We start from the raw sequence: 18,844 nt of genomic DNA, 5'->3' as shown, positions 1-18,844 counted from the left end.
AGAAGAGCATGTGGTGCAACTAGATGGAATGAAGAAAGAAATGAAAGGGTGTATGAGAGATGTGGTATGGCAAGGAATGCAAAGGAAGTGAATTGTGATGTGGTAAAATGGATGAAGCATAATACTTCGAGGTGGCTTGGGCATGTGGAAAGAATGCAAGACTGGGAGTATATAAGAAGAGTGTATAATAGTACAATTATAGGGGCTGGTGTGAGTGGGAGACCAACTGTGGCATAGGCAGAGTGGAGGAATACTGGAGGGAGAGAAACAGAGGAAGAATGCATGGAATGCTGTATGCAAGAGAGGTATGTAAGGACAGGGATAAGAGGAGATTCTTTTGCCATGGCCCTCCCTTGATGAAAAATCCAGTGGAAATGGGCATCAGACATATGGATAGATAGACAGAATAAGATGAGAAGCTGTCAATGGGAGGATGAGAAGCTGCCACTGAGCTTTGGTGCATTATACATCTACAAAAGGGTAAGTGCAAATAAGGCTATTGTTCATTTGTTCCTGACACTATCTTGCTAAGACCAGAGAGATGACAGATGTCTAAAAAGCATATATGAAGTGGCCACAAGCCATGGAATTGGTCTGTAGGATTTGGCTGTGGATGGTGGGCTCTGATTTTTGTAAATTTTACATGACATCTCAGTAACAAATATAAGCAAATGAGGCCATCATTTTATCTGTTCCTGGTGCAATATCATGAAAGCAGGACACAACAAACAAGTAAGAAAAAATTATGTATATTTACATAATCTTGCTGGTGCCTTCTCTCCTTGTCCTTGTGCTGTAAATGTGCATGACTCAGTGAACTGTCTAAATGGTAAATGCTGAATAATAGCTTTTTTCCTGAGTGAATACATGAGTTTTTTATTTCACTCATCGATCTGATATTTACTGCCTTGCATGGCAAATGTCCCATAAAAACATATTATGCTAATCAGATGATAACACAGACTATGAAAGAAATACCTTTTAACATTTTTGACAATGCCTGTTCAAATCTTCAGACTGTACTGAGGTGATGATTTTAAGATGTATCAGTGTATTAAGCTGAGGGGGTTTTAATGATCTTAGAAATTCAAAAAAAAAAAAACCTCCTTCAGTAGATTATTACCATCAACTGTTCCATTACCCGATGATTCCTTATTGGTGTTAGTGTCTTGGGTAGAGGGCGTTGCTGCTGGGAGGGCAGAGTACTGCTGGTGCTGGTTCTGCTGGTTTTGGATCTGTGCAGTGGAAGGTGACTCAGCCATTCCCTCAGAACCTCCTCGCTCCCGCATCTCTACATGGTGGAGAAAAAGATGACTAGAATAAGTTTTATTTGGGGAACAAAACAAAAATATATGCTCAAAGAGAAGAAAAGTAAATTATTCACATAATGAGAATTAACGTGCTTTGTTTCCACTTTCTTCAGAGTGTATTTCATTTCCATTTTCTGGTATTTTCTATCCATCCCATAAATGATTTCAGGGTTTATTCATTCATAAATCTTCTCTTCATGGGGAAAATTCAAAACACTGAACTCCTTTATGTCCACACATAAAAGTATGGTTTCAAGGGAATGGCTTAACATAAATGTTTTTAATGCTTATTTTTAATCACTTACTTATATCTAAAGGAGAGGACCTACTTGACCTGGAATTTTAATCATTCAAAAACTCTCAACTTTTAAATGCTTAAAACATTTACTTTCAGAGTAAATAATCTGTTCATGGTGTTCATTACTCTCTTCCTATAATTTTCCATCCTAATACATCATTTGTTAAGCATTATTATTTCTTAGTCTTACAACTCTTGTTCTTTGTTCCTTATCTTTGTTATGGCTCAGAATAAATTAAAGGTCAAGGGCAAAGGGGAGGAATGGTTTGGAAATGTCTTTGGAGTAAAGTCACGGGTTGATGAGGGGACAAGAGTTAAGGAAGGAATAGCACTACTTCTGAAGCAGGGGTTGTAAGAGTGTGTGTAAGGAATGAAATTCTAGATCGATGAGAGTAAAACTGAAAGTAAATAAAGAGAGAGGGTTGATTATTAGTGCTTAATTACCTAGCTATAAGATGAAAGATCATGAGTGTCAGCAGTTTTGGTGCATGAGACCAGTTGTTGGTGATTTAAACGTGATGGTACGTAATGTGGCATTCGATTGTGTAACAGTTTGCATGGGGTATTCAGTGTAATGAATGGAAATAGTGAAGAGCTTGTGGAGTTGTGTGCTGATTAAAGACTGATTATTGGGAATGCTTGGTTCAAAAAAAGAGATATAAACAAGTCAACGTATGTAAGTAGGAGAGGTAGTCAATGCACTTTATCATACTATGTATTAATAGACAGGCATGTAAAAGAGAGACTTTTGGATGTAAATGTGCAAAGGGGCAGCTGGTGGGATGTCTGATCACTATCTTGTGAGGACGAAGGTGAAGATTTACAGAGGTTTTCAAAAGAGAGGAAACAATGTTGGGGAGAAGAAAGTGGTGAAAAAAGTGAGCTTGGAAAGGAGACTTGTGGAAAGAAATACCAGCAGAGATTGAGTGTACAATGGGAAAAGGTGAGCGCAAATGAAGCAAGGAGAGTGGGTGAGGAATGGGAGTTATCTAGAGAAGCAGTGGTGGCATGTGCAAGAGATGCATGTGGCATGAGAAAGGTGGGCAGATCAGAAAGGGTAGTAAGTGGTGGAGTAAAGAAGTAAAGTTGCTAGTGAAACAGAAAAGAGAGAAATTTGGGCAGTACTTACAGGAAAGTACTGCAAATTATTTGGAGATGTATAAGATAAAGCAGCAGGAGGTGAAGAGAAAGGTGCAGGAGTTGAGAAAGGGGGAAATGTGAGTAGGGGTAAGGGAGTATCATTAAACTTTAGGGAGGATAAAGAGATGTTTTGAAAGGAGGTAAATAAAGTGCATAAGACAAGAGAACAAATGGAAACATAAGTGAAGGGGCCAAAAGGGGAAGTGATAACAGGTGGTGATGAAGCGTGGGGAGATGGAGTATTTTGAAGGATTGTTGAATATGTTTGATGATAGAATGGCAGATGTAGCTTGTTTTGGTTGGAGTGGTATTCAAAGTGAAAGAGTCATGGAGCTTGGTTTGATGAAGAGAGATGAGGAAATCTGGCAAGGCAGTAGGAGTGGGTGGTATTGCAGATGAATTCAATAAGAAAGTGGGTGACTGAGGTGTTCATTGGTTGTTAAGGATATTCAGTACATGGTGAAAAGCCTCAGGACTGGCAGAATGCATGTTTAATGTCGCTGTATAAAAGCAGAGGGGACAAAGTCGAATGTTCAAAGTACAGAAGTAAAACTTTGTCGAGTATACCTGGTAAGTAGTATGGGAGGGCATTACTTGAGAAGGTGAAAGCATGTACAAAGCATCACACTGAGGAAGATCAATGCAGTTTCAGAAGTGGTAGAGGATGTGTGGATCAGGTGTCTGCTTTGAAGAATGTGTGAGAAATATTTAGAAAAAAGAGATATGTTTGTATGTGGCACTTATGGATCTGGAGAAGACATTTGATAGTGTTGAAAGAGATGCTTTGCAGAAGGTCTTAAGAGTATGGTGTGGGAGGTAAGCAGCTAGAAGCAGTGAGAAGTTTTCATCAAGGGTGTAAGGAGTGTGTATGAATAGTAAGAGACGAGAGTGAATGGTTCCCATTGAAGGTCAGTCTGCAGCAGTGGTGTGTAATTGTCACCGTAGTTGTTTAATTTGTATATGGATAGGGTGGTGAGGGAGGTAAATGCAAGAGGCTTGTAGAGATGGGCAAATATGCAGACTTTGGGGATGAGTTGTTCTTCGCCAATGATACAGCATTAATGGCTGGTTCAAGTGAGAAACTGCAGATCAAGACAGAATTTTGAAGAGTAAGTAAAAGGAGAAAGTAGAGAGCGATTGTGAATAAAAGCAAGTATATAAGGTCTAGCAGGATTGACGGACAAGTTAGTTGGGATGTAAGTTTAAATGGCACATAAAAAATGGAAGAAATGAAGCCTTTTAGATATCTAGGAGTGGACTTAGCAGTGAAAGGATCCATGGCAATGGAAGTGAGTCATATAGTGGCAGAGGGGGCGAAGGTTCTGAGAGCATTGAAGAATGTTTGGAATTAGAGAAGGTTATCTCAGAGAGCAAAAATGGTTGTGTTTGAAGGAATAGTAGTTCCAACAATAATACATGGTTGTGAAGCATAGATTGTACATAGGGTTGCATGGAGGAGGGTGGATAATATGTGGTGTGAGGTGGTTTGAACAAATAATTGATGAGAGGGTAACAGGGGTGAGTGGTTATAAAGAGTGAGGTTGAGAGAGCAGAAGAGGGTGTGTTGAAATGGTTTGGACATATGGAGGGAACGAGTGAGGAAAAGTTGACAAAGAGGATATATGTATAACAAGTGAAGGAAACAAGAAGCAGGAGACCAAATTGGAAGTGGAGAGAGGGAGTTAAAAAGATTTTGAGTGGTCAGGGCCTAAAAATGCAGGAAGGTGAGAGGCATGCAAAGAATAGAGTAAATTGGAACAATGTGGTATGCCACAGTCAACGTGCTGTCAGTGGACTGAACCAGGCCATGTAAAACGTCTAAGGTATACCATGGACAGGTCTATGGGGCCTGCATGTGGATAGGAAGCTGTGGTTTTCATGCATTACACATGACAGCTAGACTAAATGTGAATGAAAGTGGCCTTTTTTGTCTGTTTTTCTGGCATTACCTCGCTGAAGCAGGGAGTGGCGATGCTGTTTCCTGAGGGGCGAGGTAGCACAAGGAATGAATGAAGACAAGCAAGCATTAATATGTACATGTGAATATATGTATATGCCTGTGTATGTGTATGTATATGTGTATATGTATGTATATGTGCATGCATGAGTGTTTATATATATATATATATATATATATATATATATATATATATATATATATATATATATATATATATATATATATATACCTCTGTAATTTGAGCACTCACTCTTATCCCCTTTGCCTTTGTACAATGGCACTATGCACGCATTCTGCCAATCCTCAGGCACCTCACCATGAGTCATACATACATTGAATAACCTTACCAACCAGTCAATAATACAGTCAGCCCCTTTTTTAATAAATTCCACTGCAATACCATCCAAACCTGCTGCCTTGCCAGCTTTCATCTTCCACAAAGCTTTTACTACCTCTTCTCTGTTTACCAAATCATTTTCCCTAACCCTCTCACTTTGCACACCACCTCGACCAAAACACCCTATATCTGCCACTCTATCATCAAACACATTCAACAAACCTTCAAAATACTCACTCCATCTCCTTCTCACATCACCACTACTTGTTATCACCTCCCCATTTGCGCCCTCCACTGAAGTTCCCATTTGCTCCCTTGTCTTATGCACTTTATTTACCTCCTTCCAGAGGTATAAGTTTGTTGAGTATTCCTGGTAAATTATATGGGAGGGTATTGATTGAGAGGGTGAGGGCATGTACAGAGCATCAGATTGGGGAAGAGCAGTGTGGTTTCAGAAGTGGTAGAGGATGTGTGGATCAGGTGTTTGCTTTGAAGAATGTATGGGAGAAATACTTAGAAAAGCAAATGGATTTGGATGTAGCATTTATGGATCTGGAGAAGGCATATGACAGAGTTGATAGAGATGCTCTGTGGAAGGTATTAAGAATATATGGTGTGGGAGGCAAGTTGTTAGAAGCAGTGAAAAGTTTTTATCGAGGATGTAAGGCATGTGTACGTGTAGGAAGAGAGGAAAGTGATTGGTTCTCAGTGAATGCAGGTTTGCGGCAGGGGTGTGTGATGTCTCCAATGTTGTTTAATTTGTTTATGGATGGGGTTGTTAGGGAGGTAAATGCAAGAGTTTTGGAAAGAGGGGCAAGTATGAAGTCTGTTGGGGATGAGAGAGCTTGGGAAGTGAGTCAGTTGTTGTTCGCTGATGATACAGCGCTGGTGGCTGATTCATGTGAGAAACTGCAGAGGCTGGTGACTGAGTTTGGTAAAGTATGTGAAAGAAGAAAGTTAAGAGTAAATGTGAATAAGAGCAAGGTTATTAGGTACAGTAGGGTTGAGGGTCAAGTCAATTGGGAGGTAAGTTTGAATGGAGAAAAACTGGAGGAAGTAAAGTGTTTTAGATATCTGGGAGTGGATCTGGCAGCGGATGGAACCATGGAAGCGGAAGTGGATCATAGGGTGGGGGAGGGGGCGAAAATTCTGGGAGCCATGAAGAATGTGTGGAAGTCGAGAACATTATCTCGGAAAGCAAAAATGTGTGTGTTTGAAGGAATAGTGGTTCCAACAATGTTGTATGGTTGCGAGGCGTGGGGTATGGATAGAGTTGTGCACAGGAGGATGGATGTACTGGAAATGAGATGTTTGAGGACAATGTATGGTGTGAGGTGGTTTGATCGAGTAAGTAACGTAAGGGTAGGGAGATGTGTGGAAATAAAAAGAGCGTGGTTGAGAAGAGCAGAAGAGGGTGTTTTGAAATGGTTTGGGCACATGGAGAGAATGAGTGAGGAAAGATTGACCAAGAGGATATATGTGTCGGAGGTGGAGGGAACAAGGAGAAGTGGGAGACCAAATTGGAGATGGAAAGATGGAGTGAAAAAGATTTTGTGTGATCGGGGCCTGAACATGCAGGAGGATGAAAGGAGGGCAAGGAATAGAGTGAATTGGATCGATGTGGTATACCGGGGTTGACATGCTGTCAGTGGATTGAATCAGGGCATGTGAAGCGTCTGGGGTAAAGCATGGAAAGCTGTGTAGGTATGTATATTTGCGTGTGTGGACGTATGTATATACATGTGTATGGGGGTGGGGTGGGCCATTTCTTTTGTCTGTTTCCTTTCGCTATCTCGCAAATGCGGGAGACAGCGACAAAGCAAAAAAAAAAAAAAAATATATATATATATATATATATATATATATATATATATATATATATATATATATATATCCCTGGGGATAGGGGAGAAAGAATACTTCCCACGTATTCCCTGCGTGTCGTAGAAGGCGACTAAAAGGGAAGGGAGTGGGTGGCTGGAAATCCTCCCCTCTCGTTTTTTTTTTAATTTTCCAAAAGAAGGAACAGAGAAGGGGGCCAGGTGAGGATATTCCCTCTAAGGCCCAGTCCTCTGTTGCTAACACTACCTCGCTAATGCGGGAAATGGCGAATAGTACGAAAGAAAAGAAGAAAGAATATATATATGTGTGTGTGTGTGTGTGTGTGTGTGTGTGTGTGTGTGTGTGTGTGTGTGTGTATGTGTGTATGTATATGAAAGGATGGACCATTCTTCATCTGTTTCCTGGCGCTGCCTCACTGACACGGAAAACAACGATCAAGTATCATAAATAAATATCAATAATAATAGCAATAATCACTGGAAACCAATCACTTTCCTCTCTTCCTACTTGTACACATGCCTAACATCCTTGATAAAAACTTTTCCCTGTTTCTAGCAGCTTACCTCCCATACCATACACTCTTAATACCTTCCACAAAGCATCTCTATCAACTCTATCATGTGCCTTCTCCAGATCCATAAATGCTACATATAAATCCATCTATTTTTCTAAGTATTTCTCACACACATTCTTCAAAGTGAACAACTGATACACAAATCCTCTACCACTTCTGAAACCACAGTGCTCCTCCCCAATCTGATGCTCTGTACATGCCTTCACCCTCTCAATCAATACCCTCCCTTATAATTTCCCAGGAATACTCAACAAACTTATACCTCTGTAATTTGAACACTCACCTTTATCCCCTTTACCTTTGTACAATGGCACTATACATGCATTCTGCCAATCCTCAGGCACTTCACCATGACTCATACATACACTGAATTCTTTTAAGGAAGGAGTGCAAATGATTGGAAGATGTATAAAAGAGAGTGGCAGGAGGTCAAGAGGAAGGTGCAAGGGTTGAAAAAGAGAGCAAATGAAACTTGGGGTGAGAGAGTATCATTAAACTTTAGGGAGAATAAAAAGATATTTTGGAAAGAGGTGAATAAGATGTTTAAGAAAAGTGAGCAAATGGAAACATCAGTAGGGGGGGGGGTGTGATAACTGGTAGTGATGAAGTGAAAAGGAGATGGAGTGAGTATTTTGAAGGTTTGCTGAATGTGCTTGATGATACAGAAGCAGATATAGGGTGTTTTGGTCGGGGTGGTATGTGAAGTGAGAGGGTCAGGGAGATGGTTTGATTAAGAGAGAAGAGGTAGTGAAAGGTTTACAGATGATGAAATCTGGCAAGGCAGCAGGTTTCAATGATATTACAGTGGAAGTTATGAAGAAGGGGTGACTGTGATGTTGACTTGTAGATAAGGATATTCAATGTAGGTATTGATCATAGTGAAGTGCCTGAGGATTGATGGAATGCATGCATAGTGCCATTGTACAAAGGTAAAGAGGATAAAGGTGAGTGTTCAAATTACAGAGGTATAAGTTTGAGTATTCCTGGGAAATTATATGGGAGGGTATTGATTGAGAGGGTGAAAGCATGTACAGAGCGTCAGACTGGGGAAACGCATTGTGGTTTCAGAAGTAGTAGAGGATGTGTGGATCAGGTGTTTGCTTTGAAGAATGTATGTGAGAAATACTTAGAAAAACATTGATCTGTATGTAGCATTTATGGCTCTGGAGGAGGCCTATGATAAGGTTGATAGAGATGCTTTGTGGAAGGTTTTAAAAGTATATGGTGTGGGAGGTAAGTTGCCAGAAGCAGTGAAAAGTTTTTACCTAGGATGTAGGGCATGTGTATGAATTGGAAGAAAGGAGAGTGATTGGTTCCCAGTGAATGTCAGTTTGCAGCAGGGGTGTGTGATGTCCCCATGGTTGTTTAATTTGTTTATGGATAGGGTGGTTAGGGAGTTGAATGTAAAAGTTTTGGAGAGAGAGGCAAGAATGCAGTCTATTGTGGATGAGAGGGCCTGGGAAGTGAGTCAGTTGTTGTTCGCTCATGATGCAATCCTGGAGGCTGATTCGGGTGAGAAACTGCAGTGGTTCATGACAGAGTTTGGAAAAGTCCTTGAAAGAAGTTGAGAGTAAATGTGAATAAGAGCAAGGTTATTAGGTTCAGTAGGGCTGAGGGACAAGCTAATTGAGATGTAAGTGTAAATGGAGAAAAATTACAGGAATTGAAGTGTTTTAGATATCTGGGAGCGGAATTAGCAATTAATGGAACCATGGAAGCAGAAGTGAGTCACAGGGTGGGAGAGGTGAAGAAGGTTCTGGGAGCGATGAAGAATGTGTGGAAGGAGAGAATGTTATCTCAGAGAGCAAAAATGGGTATGTTTGAAGGAACAGTAGTTCCAACATCATTATATGGTTGTGGGGCATGGGGTATAGACAGGGTTGTACAGAGGAGGGTGGATGTACTGGAAATTAAATGTTTGAGGAGAATATGTGGTGTGAGGTGGTTTGATCGAATAAGTACTGAAAGGTAAGAGAGATGTGTGGTAATAAAAAGAGTGTGGTTGAGAGAGCAGAAAAGGGAGTGTTGAAATGGTTTGGACACATAGAGAGGATGAGTGAGGAAAGATTGACAAAGAGAATATATGTCTCAGAGGTGGAGGGAACAAGGAGAGGTGGGAGATCATACTGGAGGTGGAAGGATGGAGTGAAAAATATTTTCAGTGATCGGGGCCTGAACATACAGGAGGGTGTAAGGCATGCAAGAGATAAAGTGAAATGGAACGATGTGGTATACCAGGGTCGACATGGTGTCAATGGACTGAACCAGGGCTAATGAAGTGTCTTGAGTAAACCATGGAAAGGTCTGTGGGGCCTAGATATGGATAGAAAGCTATGGTTTCAGTGCATTACACATGACAGCTAGAGACTAAATGTGAACAAATGTGCATGCACATACACATACATATAAATTTCAACGTAAACATACATACACATTCAAACACAAAAATACATATATACATATGTACATATTCATACTTGCTGCCTTCATCCATTCCCATTGCCACCCCACCACACAGGAACAGCAATCCCCCCCTCTCCCTCCTGTGAGATAGCACCAGGAAAAGACAAAAAGGCCACATTCATTCACATTCACTCTCTTCCTGTCCTGTGTAATGCACCCAAATCACAGCTACCTTTCCACTTCCAGGCCCTACAGACCTTTCCATGGTTTACCCAACGCTTCACGTGCCCTGGTTCAATCCAGTGACAGCACATCGACCCCAGTATACCACATCATTCCAATTCACTGTATTCCTTACAGTTTTTCACTATGGTGTATGTTCAGGCCACGATCACTCAAAATTACTTTCACTCCATCCTTCCACTTCCAATTTGGTCTCCTGCTTCTTCTTATTCCCTCCATCTCTGACGCATATATCTTCAATCACAATCTTTCCTCACTGACTCCCTCCAAGTGTACAAACCATTTCAACAAAAGCTCTTCTGCTCTCTCAACTACACTCGTTTTATCACCACACATCTCTCTTACCCTTACATTACTTACTCGATCAAACAACCTCACACCATATATCCTCCTCAAACATTTCAATTCCAACACATCAACCATCCATCGCACACACCTATCTATAGCAAGATAACATTCTCGCCTTCCACACATTCTTCAATGCTCCCAAAACCTTCGCCCCCACCCACACCCTGTGACTCACTTCCGCTACCATGGTCCCATCCGCTGACAAATCCACTCTCCCAGATATCTAAAACACTTCACTTCCACCAGTTTTTCTCCATTCAAACTTACCTCCCACTTGAAGTGTCCCTCAACCCTAGTGTACCTAATAACCTTGGTCATATTCATATTTACTCTCAGCTTTCTTCTATAACACTGTACCAAACTCAGTCAAAAGCTTCTGAAGTTTCTCACATGAATCAGCCACCAGTGCTGTATCATCAGCGAACAACAACTGACTCACTTCCCAAGCTCTCTCATTCACAACAGACTGCATACTTGCCCCTCTCTCCAAATATCTTGCATTCACCTCCTTAACAACCCCATCCATAAATAAATTGAACAACCATGGAGACATCAGGCACCCCTGACGAAAACCAACATTCACTGAGAACCAATTACTTTCCTCTCTTCGTACTCGTACACATGCCTTACATCCTCAATAAAAACTTTTCACATCTAGCAGCTTGCCTCCCAAGTCATATATTCTGAATACCTTCCACAGACCATCTCTATCAACTCTATCATATGCCTTCTCCAGATCCATAAATGCTACATTCAAATCCATTTGCTTTTCTAAGTATTTCTCACATATATTCTTCATAGCAAACACCTGATCCACATATCCTCTACCACTTCTGAAACCACACTGCTCTTCCCCAATCTGATGCTCTGTACATGCCTTCACCCTCCCATATAATTTCCCAGAAATACTCAACAATCTTAAACCTCTGTAATTTGAGCACTCATCTTTATCCCCTTTGCCTTTGTATAATGGCATTTTGTAGGCATCCTACCAATCCTTAGGCACCTCACCATGAGTCATACATACATTAAATATCCTTACCAACCAGTCAACAACACAGTCACCCCCTTTTCAATACATTCCACTGCGATACCATCCAAACCCGCTGCCTTGCCAGCTTTCATCTTCCACAGAGCTTTTACCACCTCTTCTGTGTTTACCAAACCATTCTCTCTAACCCTCTCACTTCCCACACCAACCCGATCAAAACATCCTATATCTACCACTCTATCATCTAACACATTCAACAAACCTTCAAAATACTCAATCCATCTCCTTCTCACTTCACCACTACTTGTTATTACCTCCCTATTAGCCCCCTTCACCGATGTTCCCATTTGTTCTCTTGTCTGACGCACTTTATTTACCTCCTTCCAAAACATGTTTTTATTCTCCCAAAAATTTACTGATACTCCTAACTTTCATTTGCCCTCATTTTCCCCTCTTGAACTGTTCTACTGACCACCTGCCTCTTTCTTTTATACATCTCCCATTCATTTGCACTATTTCCCTGCAAAAATCGTCAAAATGCCTCTCCCTTATATTTCACTAACAATCTTACTTCTTCATCCCACCACTCACTAACCTTTCTAATCTGTCCACCTCCCACGCTTCTCATGCCACAAGCATCTTTTGCGTAAGCCATCACTGCTTCCATAAATACATCCCATTCCTCCCCCACTCCCATTATGTCCTTTGTTCTCACCTTTTTCCATTCTGTACTCAGTCTCTCCTACTACTTCCTCACAAAAGTCTCCTTCCCAAGCTCACTTACTCTCACCACTCTTTTTACCCCAACATTCTCTCTTCTCTCCTGAAAACCTCTACAAATCGTCACCTTTGCCTCCACAAGATAATGATCAGATATCCCTCCAGTTGCACCTCTCAGCACATTAACATCCAAAAGTCTCTCTTTCACACGACTATCAATTAACACGTAATCTAATAACGCTCTCTGGCCATCTCTCCTACTTACATACATATACTTATGTATATCACTCTTTTTAAACCAGGCATTCCCAATAACCAGTCCTTTTTCAACACATAAATCTACAAGGTCTTGACCATTTCCATTTACAACACTGAACAACCCATGTCACCAATTATTCCCTCAACTGCCACATTACTCACTTTTGCATTCAAATCACCCATCACTATAACCAGGTCTCGTGCATCAAAACTACTAACACACTCATTCAGCTGCTCCCAAAACACTTGCCTCTCATGATCTTTCTTCTCATGCCCAGGTGCATATGCACCAATAATCACCCATCTCTCTCCATCAACTTTCAGTTTTACCCATATCAATCTAGAATTTACTTTTTTACACAATATCACATACTCTGAGTGAAATGAAGCTCAAGGGTAAAGGGGAAGAGTGGTTTGGGAATGTCTTGGGAGTAAAGTCAGGGGTTGGTGAGAGGACAAGAGCAAGGGAAGGAGTAGCAGTACTCCTGAAACAGGAGTTATGGGAGTATGTGATAGAATGTAAGAAAGTAAATTCTCGATTAATATGGGTAAAACTGAAAGTTGATGGAGAGAGATGGGTGATTATTGGTGCATATGCACCTGGGCATGAGAAGAAAGATCATGAGAGGCAAGTGTTTTGGGAGCAGCTGAATGAGTGTGTTAGTGGTTTTGATGAACGAGACCGGGTTATAGTGATGGGTGATTTGAATGCAAAGGTGAGTAATGTGGCAGTTGAGGGAATAATTGGTATACATGGGGTGTTCAGTGTTGTAAATGGAAATGGTGAAGAGCTTGTAGATTTATGTGCTGAAAAAGGACTGATGATTGGGAATACCTGGTTTAAAAAGCGAGATATACATAAGTATATGTATGTAAGTAGGAGAGATGGCCAGAGAGCGTTATTGGATTACGTGTTAATTGACAGGCGCGCGAAAGAGAGACTTTTGGATGTTAATGTGCTGAGAGGTGCAACTGGAGGGATGTCTGATCATTATCTTGTGGAGGCTAAGGTGAAGATTTGTATGAGTTTTCAGAAAAGAAGAGTGAATGTTGGGGTGAAGAGGGTGGTGAGAGTAAGTGAGCTTGGGAAGGAGACTTGTGTGAGGAAGTACCAGGAGAGACTGAGTACAGAATGGAAAAAGGTGAGAACAATGGAAGTAAGGGGAGTGGGGGAGGAATGGGATGTATTTAGGGAATCAGTGATGGATTGCGCAAAAGATGCTTGTGGCATGAGAAGAGTGGGAGATGGATTGATTAGAAAGGGTAGTGAGTGGTGGGATGAAGAAGTAAGAGTATTAGTGAAAGAGAAGAGAGAGGCATTTGGACGATTTTTGCAGGGAAAAAATTAAATTGAGTGGGAGACGTATAAAAGAAAGAGACAGGAGGTCAAGAGAAAGGTGCAAGAGGTGAAAAAAAGGGCAAATGAGAGTTGGGGTGAGAGAGTATCATTAAATTTTAGGGAGAATAAAAAGATGTTCTGGAAGGAGGTAAATAAAGTGCGTGAGACAAGGGAGCAAATGGGAACTTCAGTGAAGGGCGCAAATGGGGAGGTGATAACTAGTGGTGATGTGAGAAGGAGATGGAGTGAGTATTTTGAAGGTTTGTTGAAGTGGCAGATATAGGGTGTTTTGGTCGAGGTGGTGTGCAAAGTGAGAGGGTTAGGGAAAATGATTTGGTAAACAGAGAAGAGGTAGTAAAAGCTTTGCGGAAGATGAAAGCCGGCAAGGCAGCAGGTTTGGATGGTATTGCAGTGGAATTTATTTAAAAAGGGGGTGACTGTATTGTTGACTGGTTGGTAAGGTTATTTAATGTATGTATGACTCATGGTGAGGTGCCTGAGGATTGGCGGAATGCGTGCATAGCGCCATTGTACAAAGGCAAAGGGGATAAGAGTGAGTGCTCAAATTAAAGACGTATAAGTTTGTTGAGTATTCCTGGTAAATTATATGGGAGGGTATTGATTGAGAGGGTGAAGGCATGTACAGAGCATCAGATTGGGGAAGAGCAGTGTGGTTTCAGAAGTGGTAGAGGATGTGTGGATCAGGTGTTTGCTTTGAAGAATGTATGTGAGAAATACTTAGAAAAGCAAATGGATTTGTATGTAGCATTTATGGATCTGGAGAAGGCATATGATAGAGTTGATAGAGATGCTCTGTGGAAGGTATTAAGAATATATGGTGTGGGAGGCAAGTTGTTAGAAGCAGTGAAAAGTTTTTATCGAGGATGTAAGGCATGTGTACGTGTAGGAAGAGAGGAAAGTGATTGGTTCTCAGTGAATGTAGGTTTGCGGCAGGGGTGTGTGATGTCTCCATGGTTGTTTAATTTGTTTATGGATGGGGTTGTTAGGGAGGTGAATGCAAGAGCTTTGGAAAGAGGGGCAAGTATGAAGTCTGTTGGGGATGAGAGAGTTTGGGAAGTGAGTCAGTTGTTGTTCGCTGATGATACAGCGCTGGTGGCTGATTCATGTGAGAAACTGCAGAAGCTGGTGACTGAGTTTGGTAAAGTGTGTGAAAGAAGAAAGTTAAGAGTAAATGTGAATAAGAGCAAGGTTATTAGGTACAGTAGGGTTGAGGGTCAAGTCAATTGGGAGGTGAGTTTGAATGGAGAAAAACTGGAGGAAGTAAAGTGTTTTAGATATCTGGGAGTGGATATGGCAGCGAATGGAACCATGGAAGCGGAAGTGGATCATAGGGTGGGGGAGGGGGCAAAAATTCTGGGAGCCTTGAAGAATGTGTGGAAGTCGAGAACATTATCTCGGAAAGCAAAAATGGGTATGTTTGAAGGAATAGTGGTTCCAACAATGTTGTATGGTTGCGAGGCGTGGGCTATGGATAGAGTGGTGCGCAGGAGGATGGATGTGCTGGAAATGAGATGTTTGAGGACAATGTGTGGTGTGAGGTGGTTTGATCTAGTAAGTAACGTAAGGGCAAGAGAGATGTGTGGAAATAAAAAGAGCGTGGTTGAGAGAGCAGAAGAGGGTGTTTTGAAATGGTTTGGGCACATGGAGAGAATGAGTGAGGAAAGGTTGACCAAGAGGATATATGTGTTGGAGGTGGAGGGAACAAGGAGAAGAGGGAGACCAAATTGGAGGTGGAAAGATGGAGTGAAAAAGATTTTGTGTGATCGGGGCCTGAACATGCAGGAGGGTGAGAGGAGGGCAAGGAATAGAGTGAATTGGAGCGATGTGGTATAGCGGGGTTGACGTGCTGTCAGTGGATTGAATCAGGGCATGCGAAGCGTCTGGGGTAAACCATGGAAAGCTGTGTAGGTATGTATATTTGCGTGTGTGGACGTATGTATATACATGTGTATGGGGGTGGGTTGGGCCATTTCTTTCGTCTGTTTCCTTGCGCTACCTCGCAAACGCGGGAGACAGCGACAAAGCAAAAAAAAAAAAAAAAAAAAATCACATACTCCCACCACTCCTGTTTCAGGAGTAGCGCTACTCCTTCCCTTGCTCTTGTCCTCTCACAAACTTCTGACTTTACTCCCAAGACATTCCCAAGCCACGCTTCCCCTTTACCCTTGAGCTTCGTTTCACTCAGAGCCAAAACATCCAGGTTCCTTTCCTCAAACATACTATCTATCTCTCCTTTTTTCTCATCTTATATACATCCACACACATTTAGACACCCCAATCTGAGCCTTCGAGGGGGATGAGCACTCCCCGCGTGACACCTTCTGTTTCCCCTTTTAGAAAGTCAAAATACAAGGAGGGGAGGGTTTCTAGCCCCCCCACTCCCGTCCCCTTTAGTCACCTTCTACGACACGTGAGGAATGCGTGGGAAGTATTCTTTCTCCCCTATCCCCAGGGATACATATATATGGTTTCGGTGCATTATTACATGACAGCTAGAGACTGAGTGTGAACGAATGGGGCCTTTGTTGTTTTTTCCTAGCACTACCTCGCACACAAGAGGGTGGAGGGGGTTGTTATACCATGTGTGGCGAGGTGGCGATGAGAATGAATAAAGGCAGACAGTATGAATTATGTACATTGTGTATATATATATATGTATACGTCTGTGTGTGTATATATATGTATACATTGAGATGTATAGGTATGTATATTTGCGTGTGTGGACGTGTATGTATATACATGTGTATGTGCGTGGGTTAGGCCATTCTTTCATCTGTTTCCTTGCGCTACCTCGCTGACGCGGGAGACAGCGACAAAGCAAAATATAATAAATATATATTTTTTTTTTTTTTGCTTTGTCACTGTCTCCCGCGTTTGCGAGGTAGCGCAAGGAAACAGACGAAAGAAATGGCCCAACCCACCCCCATACACATGTATATACATATGTCCACACACGCAAATATACATACCTACACAGCTTTCCATGCTTTACCCCAGACGCTTCGCATGCCCTGATTTAATCCACTGACAGCACGTCAACCCCGGTATACCACATCGATCCAATTCACTCTATTCCTTGCCCTCCTTTCACCCTCCTGCATGTTCAGGCCCCGATCACACAAAATCTCTTTCACTCCATCTTTCCACCTCCAATTTGGTCTCCCACTTCTCCTCGTTCTCTCCACCTCCGACACATATCCTCTTGGTCAATCTTTCCTCACTCATTCTCTCCATGTGCCCAAACCATTTCAAAACACCCTCTTCTGCTCTCTCAGCCACGCTCTTTTTATTTCCACACATCTCTCTTACCCTTACGTTACTTACTCAATCAAACCACCTCACACCATACATTGTCCTCAAACATCTCATTTCCAGCACATCCATCCTCCTGCGCACAACTCTATCCATAGTCCACACCTCGCAACCATACAACATTGTTGGAACCACTATTCCTTCAAACATACCCATTTTTGCTTTCCGAGATAATGTTCTCGACTTCCACACATTCTTCAAGGCTCCCAGGATTTTCGCCCCCTCCCCCACCCTATGATCCACTTCCGCTTCCATGGTTCCATCCGCTGCCAGATCCACTCCCAGATATCTAAAACACTTTACTTCCTCCAGTTTTTCTCCATTCAAACTTACCTCCTAATTGACTCGATATATATATATATATATATATATATATATATATATATATATATATATATATATATTTTTCTTTTATTATTATTTTGCTTTGTCGCTGTCTCCCGCGTTTGCGAGGTAGCGCAAGGAAACAGACGAAAGAAATGGCCCAACCCACCCCATACACATGTATATACATACACGTCCACACACGCAAATATACATACCCATACATCTCAATGTACACATATATATACACACACAGACACATGCATATATACACATGCACACAATTCACAATGTCTGCCTTTATTCATTCCCATCGCCACCTCGCCACACATGGAATAACATCCCCCTCACCCCTCATGTGTGCGAGGTAGCGCTAGGAAAAGACAACAAAGGCCCCATTCGTTCACACTCAGTCTCTAGCTTTCATGCAATAATGCCCGAAACCACAGCTCCCTTTCCACATCCAGGCCCCACATAACTTTCCATGTTTTACCCCAGACGCTTCACATGCCCTGATTCAATCCATTGACAGCACATCGACCCCGGTATACCACATCGATCCAATTCACTCTATTCCTTGCCCGCCTTTCACCCTCCTGTACGTTCAGGCCCCGATCACTCAAAATCTTTTTCACTCCATCTTTCCACCTCCAATTTGGTCTCCCACTTCTCCTTGTTCCCTCCACCTCCGACACATACATCCTCTTGGTCAATCTTTCCTCACTCATTCTCTCCATGTGCCCAAACCATTTCAAAACACCCTCTTCCGCTCTCAACCACGCTCTTTTCATTTCCACACATCTCTCTTACAAACACTATAAACAAACTATGATGGTAGCTCCAACCATTATCACAGAATTATTACTCCTCTTCATACAGTCTCACCACAGTAAGCTTTATGCTTAACAATGTCAGTAACAATACACATTAAAACCATACAGTTCACTTTTGTGAAAGTGTCAGAATGTCTCCTTTAAAAACTGCTTTCTTATTCTTGATGAGTAAACTGTGGATACAACAGCTAAGTGACATTCCAAACTGATCATTACAATGGAGTGACAGGAACTAACCCACTACCTGTCATGTCATATCACTTAGTATTAGATGTGAGATTTCTTATCTAATCATGCAATCCCAGGAAAACCCATTCACATGGTCATACCTTGTATCTTCAGGGCTGCAATACAGTTAGTAGCAGGGAAATAGTAGACTCTTTTGGGGTAGGAAGTTCATCAATGAGACTATATTGCTTTTCATCCACTGACATTCATACAACCTCATTGAAGGTGATATTTTTTAACTGTGTCATAAATCTTGCATGTGGAGTGCAGTAACTCCTTAGAAAGGGAACTAAATATATTGATTAATGGCTCGGTAACCAGTTATGATACAATACCTGTAGAAATAGCACCGTGAATCACAAG

The 18,844-nt window shown here is 41.7% G+C and overlaps 1 protein-coding gene across 1 annotated transcript in view; it reads right to left on the bottom strand.

Annotated features, from left to right (window-relative positions):
* Positions 1 to 777: 777 nt before the first annotated feature.
* LOC139751778 (receptor-type tyrosine-protein phosphatase F-like) overlaps positions 778 to 18,844 on the bottom strand; it is an 83,130-nt gene continuing 65,063 nt past the window's right edge. The window contains exon 6 of the mRNA XM_071667316.1: positions 778 to 1,291. Within this exon, the coding sequence (XP_071523417.1) occupies positions 1,080 to 1,291 (212 nt within the window). The 3' untranslated portion in view covers positions 778 to 1,079. The remainder of the gene's footprint in view (positions 1,292 to 18,844) is intronic.

Source organism: Panulirus ornatus, chromosome 12 (assembly GCF_036320965.1).
Source record: "Panulirus ornatus isolate Po-2019 chromosome 12, ASM3632096v1, whole genome shotgun sequence".
NCBI classification, from domain to species: Eukaryota; Metazoa; Arthropoda; class Malacostraca; order Decapoda; family Palinuridae; genus Panulirus; species Panulirus ornatus.
Note: the sequence above shows the minus strand (reverse complement) of the source record. Positions and strands in the feature narration are given on the sequence as shown.